The sequence below is a fragment of the Cinclus cinclus genome, chromosome 14 (assembly GCF_963662255.1).
Source record: "Cinclus cinclus chromosome 14, bCinCin1.1, whole genome shotgun sequence".
Taxonomy (NCBI): domain Eukaryota; kingdom Metazoa; phylum Chordata; class Aves; order Passeriformes; family Cinclidae; genus Cinclus; species Cinclus cinclus.
The window spans coordinates 16,057,460-16,064,112 of NC_085059.1; the positions used below are offsets into that span (position 1 = coordinate 16,057,460).

General features: G+C 46.5%; 1 protein-coding gene across 3 annotated transcripts; it reads left to right on the top strand.

Annotated features, from left to right (window-relative positions):
- Positions 1 to 246: 246 nt before the first annotated feature.
- Positions 247 to 6,653, top strand: SAP30L (SAP30 like). Of its 3 annotated transcripts, XM_062502099.1 has the most exons (4): positions 251 to 616; positions 2,470 to 2,592; positions 4,226 to 4,324; positions 6,260 to 6,653. In XM_062502099.1, the coding sequence occupies exons 1-4, from the start codon at positions 431 to 433 to the stop codon at positions 6,386 to 6,388; spliced, it is 537 nt and encodes a 178-aa protein (XP_062358083.1). In that variant the 5' UTR covers positions 251 to 430; the 3' UTR covers positions 6,389 to 6,653. The 3 variants fall into 3 exon arrangements, with proteins under 3 accessions (XP_062358084.1, XP_062358085.1, XP_062358083.1); XM_062502100.1 differs by lacking the exon at positions 2,470 to 2,592 and having other exon boundaries at positions 247 to 616; XM_062502101.1 differs by lacking the exon at positions 2,470 to 2,592 and having other exon boundaries at positions 247 to 616; positions 4,241 to 4,324.

Sequence of the window (6,653 nt, forward strand, 5' to 3'; positions counted from 1 at the left end):
GCGCCCCTCACGGCGACCTTCCGGCTGCGGGGGCCGGGCGGCGGCGGCGGACCGACAGCTCCCCCGGCCAATCGGCGCTCGGAGCGGCGGGGGGCGCCCCGCCCCTCCAGTCGCGCGACCCAATCAAAGCCGCGCCTGCGGCCCGGGGGGCGGGACTTCCGCGGCCGGGGAGGCGGTTTTGTGTGTGCGAGCGCTGCGCGGTCCCGGCTCCCCGCGGGCGGCGGCGCTTGGGGGGCCCGGCCCGGCCCGACCCCGCGGGCAGCGCTGAGCGGCGGCGGCGGAGGGGGGGGTCCCCTCCTCTGCCGTAGTGGGGGGCCCCCGCGGGAGCGGCGGGGTCCCCCCGAGGGCGCGGTAGTGACGGCGGCTCGTCCCCCGGTTGGTCCCCCGGTTGTCGGCTCCCCGCGCGGGGTGAGGGGCGGGCAGGTGGGCGATGAATGGGTTCAGCACCGAGGAGGACAGCCGGGATGGGCCGCCCGCCGCCCCCTTTTACGGCCAGAGCTGCTGCCTCATCGACGACGGGGACCGCTGCGTGCGCCCCGCCGGCAACGCGTCCTTCAGCAAGAGGATCCAGAAGAGCATCTCGCAGAAGAAGCTGAAGCTGGACATCGACAAAAGTGTGAGTGAGGCCTCGGCCGGGGCTGCCGGGAGCCGCCGAGCCCCCCGGAGGGGCGGCCGGGCCGGCCCCAGCCCGCCACCGCACTGCGGTGCCTCCGGGGAGCTGCGGATCCGCCCGGCGAGTTGAGCTCCCGGGCGGCCGGCGGGGATCGCGCCGGCGCTGCGGGCTGGGCTGGGCTGGGCTGGGCTGCGGGGCTCGGCTGTGTGCGGTACCCGCGGTGCCTCCGGACCGACCGCGGCTGTCCGTGCTCGGCGCTTCAGCGCTCGGGAAGGGAAGGGAAGGACGTGCCTGGGTGGACCCGGCTATTCCCCGGGTCAGAGCCGGCTTTTCCCTGTGGCACTGCCCGCCTGCTGAAGCGCAGGGTAGCTAAAGCACTAAACCGCCGTGTTCGGGAGGCAGGTGGTGTGTAGGGAAGCAAAGGAGCGAGGTGTCAGTGCTTCGGAGGCAGGAGTGCTGTTCCCATTGCGGTTTCGGGTTGGAAAGGCTGCTGCTGTCAGGTGAAAACAGCGCTGTGGTTGCTGCTTCAGTCAGGCGGCACTGACGTTACTTCTTGAATTGGTGTTGTAGTGAAGCAGGTTAAAAGCCGAGCTGGCAGTGAGATGTGCTGCCCCTTCAGCAGGGCTTATTCGCACGCAGAAAAGCCCGGTTTGCTGCCTAATGACATTAAGTGACAGCTGTCAGCTCGAGATAGGAGCGGGGTATTTGTCCAGCAGAGAAATAGGCAGAGCAGAGCAGAGCAGAGAAGGAATTTCTCAGAAGTGACTTCGTTAACGAATTCAGCTATGCAGGCTTTTCTCGCCTGATCTGCAAAGATCGAAACCACTAAAAACAAAGCAAAGCCGGGAAAAAAAAAAAAAGGTGAAGTTTTGAGTCAGTCTGTTTGGCAGCTCCCCCAGTTGGTTGGGTCTCTTCTGCACAGCCAAAATGCATCGTGTCACGGGAAAAGTGACTCAGTTTGAAACATATTCTTAAAAAATAGAGTATTTCTTCCAGTTGTAGTTCTCAGCAGGTTTGTCTAGTGGCGTAGTAATTTCTTGCATTTTAGAAATGAGTCTTTGTTGACAGATGCCAGGCTTTAGAAACAAAAAGGGGAAATCAGACTAATGCAGTCAGAACAAAGGGAAAGTGTAAAGCAGGCTGCGTGGCGTGATTTCGGATGTAGGGTGCCTGTGTTATCTGAAGATCTTTTGCCTTATAGATACCAAATATTATTTGGTTGATCATTTATCAGATATCATTTGGTTGATCACTTATCAGATATCGTTGGTTTGATCATTTGAAGTGCTTTATGTTGCTAACTCTAGTGAGATATTTGTTCAAAGGGAGGTTCTATGGCTGAACAAGCAATAGGAAAGAGGCTATTCTGCATTTGGTTTGCTTGTTTTAGTTGAGGTGATCAGCTCAAGTTTTATTTGGTCGAGGTTATGAAACACTTACCTTAATAATCCTCTATATTATTCAAGACAGAAAGTTTGCAAGAGTGGAATAGAATAATAAAATTTTTGGTAGTTAACTGCTAGTAAGTACTGAAATAAATGTACTTCCTCCAGACAAACACCTATTTTTTTCCTTATATATGATTGCAGCCATAAAAAAAGAAATATATTATCTGCAGAGGTTCAAGTTCAGCTGGAGCTTGAGTTGTTTTCTTTGACTTTAGTCTTTGTAAGGTAAGTTATCTCTGAATAAAGAGCGTGATATCCGGGCTGGGATTTAAGATTAGAAATTCCTTGATGTCAGTAGGTCACGGCAGTCTTGAGGGATGCACCTGACACTGGTGTCTGAGCAGCTGCTGTTGGATGCTGTTTCACAGTATCTTTTTTGATTGCTTTTTCACCACTTCTGGTTCTCAGGTGAGACATCTGTATATTTGTGATTTTCACAAGAACTTCATTCAAAGCGTTCGGAACAAAAGGAAGAGGAAGACGAGCGATGATGGAGGTGATTCTCCTGAGCACGACACAGATGTTCCAGAGGTTTGTGAGCTGCTTTACCAGTTCTTAGCATGTTGAAATTTCACTTGAATGCGATCATATATCAGAAAATATTTATATTTTAAATTGTAAGGCCATTGAAGTTGCTGTGGAGTTACTTTGACTTTCCAGGAAGAGTTTTTTCTAACATGTGGTGTCCTAATGTTACATTTGCCAATGTAAAGTTTTCTATTAAAAGAGGCGTGATAAGGTAAATGCACAGATTAATGTACATATAGTTAAAATTTGAGTATTTGATACTAATTTTTTTAAGGCTAAAAATAAGTTATTTTTGTTGGTGTCTGATGCCCCAACATATTTCTTTGTTACATAGTGTGCATCATTTTGCAAATACACTACAGAATCCAAGAGCTCACTCTCTTTGGTTAGGTATTTGATACCCAGGAATATTGAGCTGCTCCAGATATTTGCATATATGGTATTTTTTAGCACTGTTTAAAAGTACCTTTAAATAGTTGGTGACACATTTTTATTTTCAGGAGATAGGCCTGGGGGAAGTTTTCTGTGATAGAGGACTCTAGAATAATCCTTTCTCTGTGCCACTGCGTGCTGCACTTGCTTCAGTGATGTTTCTGGTACTGTTGACATGGCAAAAGTTGTGCAGAGGTGATGTTCAGAGAAGCAGAGCATGGCCACGTCAGCAGAGCCCTCTGCTGGAAATGCCAACCCTATTGACAAAAAGCCGTTTATTTCTGAAAGAAAAAAAAATAAAAATAGCCACCAAGAGTCATTTTGCCAGCAAAACTGTGGTACAAAGTCTTGGTGCAAAGCTGGTGCACACAGCTCCTGTGTGGAGGTGTTGGAAGAGTAGCAAGTTTTCTGATATGTTTGTTTTGTTTGTTTTTTTTTTAAGATAACCTGACCTTTTGCTATCACTGTTCATGTTTCCATTCTACAAGGTTCTCTATCAAAACTTTCCTGTTCAAGCTTTGCAGTAGTTGCCAGGGTGATTGCTGAAGACCCAGTTAGCATCTAAAAATGTTGGTGCTGTAGAGCACACAGAGTATTTGGTGACTGAAACCTGAGGGATGCACATCACCCAGCTGAACAGGGATCTCTGCACTGTGTCAGTTTTAATGTCATTTCCCTCTCTGTTTTCAGCAGAGATTCCTTTTGTCTTTGAAACTTTACATTTCCCACACAATCTTCATCTTCCCTGCTGTAACCTTGCCACCACCCCTTTTGCTTTTAAACTGTGTGCTTCCTATTGAAGTATTTGAATTTCATTTCATCTGTTTTATGTCACAAGCCGTTTGTTCAGTGCCTGCTAAATTGTTATTTCATGTGTGAGCTTTTTAAACCTTATGGGAACAAAAGGTTCCCCTTTGCTTGGAGGTTGCAGAGGTGTAATTGAGAGCAGAAATTGGCCAGCAATTCTGTTGACAGCATGTGAACCAGAATGAAAATTTCTATTTCCCTGAGGCTATTTTGGTTCTTTAGTGTTAACAAATACAGAATACACTTAGATTTGTCAGTAAGACAAGCCAGTGTGATTCTGAATGCAAGCAAAGAGAAGTCCTGTTGAAGAAGAAGTTGCTATTTTTAGATCTTTTTAGATAAAATAACTACTCATAGAAGCTAAAGGTAGTGCTCATGCTGTCTTCATCACTTCCAGGTTGACTTGTTCCAGCTCCAAGTGAACACCCTGCGACGTTACAAGAGACATTATAAGTTGCAGACTAGGCCTGGACTCAACAAGGCTCAACTTGCAGAAGTAAGTGATGACAGCAGTGGTGTTACCTCTGTTACAAGAAAACTTTTTATCTCCTCTGTTTAAGGGCACGTTTTGTGGGCACTCACACCTGTGTGACTCACTGGTACAGACCAAGTGCCCTCTGAAAGGTTTCAGGGAATGATGCCAGCAGAAAGCTGCCTGCTTGCTTCCACCTGGGACAGGCTTGGAAGGCATGGACACTGGCTGTAGAAAGCCTGTTTTAGTAACTTGCTTGTCTCTGCTTCCTTTCCCACCCTTTTCATAGTACCTGTTGGAGCCCTTGCAGGAGCAGAAACCTGGGTGTTTTGGGTGTTACCTGGGGATGGCTGCTCAGCTGAAACTCAGACTTAACCCACAAGTCATCTCCCTAAGTGCTCCGTTTAGTTTTCCTTTCCTCACAGGCACTTGAACTTGTTGGAATTGCTTATTATTAAAGGCACCATCACTATGCATGGATTCAGATTCTTTATTCCCCTCCCTTGTCCTGATGATTCTGTATTATAAAAGGCTTTTTTTCTTAAGGGCCTCTGCTGCTTTCTCACCATATGGGCTACTTGTTCAGAAAGAACTCTCTGTATCTCTCTGGTATTTGGGCGAGTTGTGCTTGCTGTGCTTCTGCTCTGCTGTCTTTCCTGACTTGATCTGAAGCCATGCTGTGGGAAAAATCTTCTCTAAACTTGAAAAAACTGTACTAGTTACTGATTAGTACTGAGGTTGATTTTCTAAGTTGTAGCTTTCATAACTGTCTGCCTAAAACTGTCTGGTTTGCTTTTGCTTTAAAGAACAAAAACCTGACAGACCAAAAAAGTCAGCAAGACACTGTCTCTCTTTCAAAGTCAACCAGGGAGTGAATATATAGAATATAGAGAATGTGCAATGTAGGGCACGTAGGAGTAAGTTGAATGTAGTAGGATGGGGTTGTACTTCATTAGTAGTCCTGATTTGTCAAATTTTAACTAACCAGTTCATGTCTGTCAGCTGCCTCCTGCCATGAAGGACTGCCTGCTTAAGGAATTTACCATGAATGTACCCAAGAGGAAAGAAAAGATCAGTTACTGTGCAGGTGGAAAATAAAGGGAGCTTAACTTAAAGCTGTCACATACTTCCCAGATTTCCTATGAAGCCTGAGCAGCTTTGAGTCTCCACTGGATCCTCATCCAGCTCCCATGCTTGAATCACTGCTGCCTGAGGCTCTTACACTCCTCATGCTATCCCACCATGAGGGAAACTCAAGTTTCATAAATCTCCTTGGAGTGACTTATTGCTCAGCCTGCATCAGAATACAGTTCTAGATCTGTGTTGGGTACTAAAAGAAGAGTTTCTTCTATGAGAAGCAGATCTTGTCCAGCTCCAACATGCTTTCTACATTCCCTTTGAGGAAAAAGCAGCCAATGTTTCAGAGCTTGTACTGCTGTCAGAGAGGGGTAGCCCTAACCAGACCTTAATCCTCCCATTGCAAATTCCCTGATGTTCCTTTCAGTGAAAACTTAAGAATTCAGAGGAAATCACTCTGGATAAAACTTTGCTGCACCTGGTTTGCACACAAGAAAGTGCTGCAGTGTTTCTGACACTTTCCTTTAAAACACGGAGGTTCAGGGAAAACTTGCTCACCAAATAATCTCAGCACAAAATGTCGCTGAGGAGAAGCTGTGCTGCTTTGGCAGGAGGACATTCTGGCTTCCAAATTCCTCTTGTAGGTTGGCTGCAAATCCTGCTGACATAGCAAGGCTCTGCTATGTTCATACACACATTCCAGCTGTAAAGAGAGAGGGAGGTAAATGAGGACTGACAGTTGGAATTGGTGCATGTTTCACTCAAAGGCTAATGTGCTCAGCGGTCATTAAATCGTTTTTGGAAAGTGAAGAGAAACTCTGTTCTGATTATTTCTAGTTTTTAATTCTAGTACTTCTGTCTCTTTACCTGTTGTCCTTCTAGACTGTCAGTCGTCATTTCAGGAATATTCCAGTGAATGAGAAGGAGACACTTGCATATTTCATCTACATGGTGAAGAACAACAAGAGCAGGCTGGACCAGAAATCAGAAGGCAGCAAGCAACTCGACTGAAGATTAATGAGGCTTGGAATAAGAGAGACCTTGAAGGAATGTGTGGTATTGTGCGTTTTAGGTTTATAAAAACCGCTAAAGTATATTGTAAATTTTTTTTAAATGCAGTGTCTGGATGACAGAAAAAAATATAGACATTCTTATGAGGAGTATTTGAAAACATGTTCCCAGCATGTTTCCGAAGACTTCTTCCCCTCATTTCAAAGTCATATTGGAATAAAGAAATGAGGATAATGGGGAAACCAAATAAATCTGTAGAACTGTG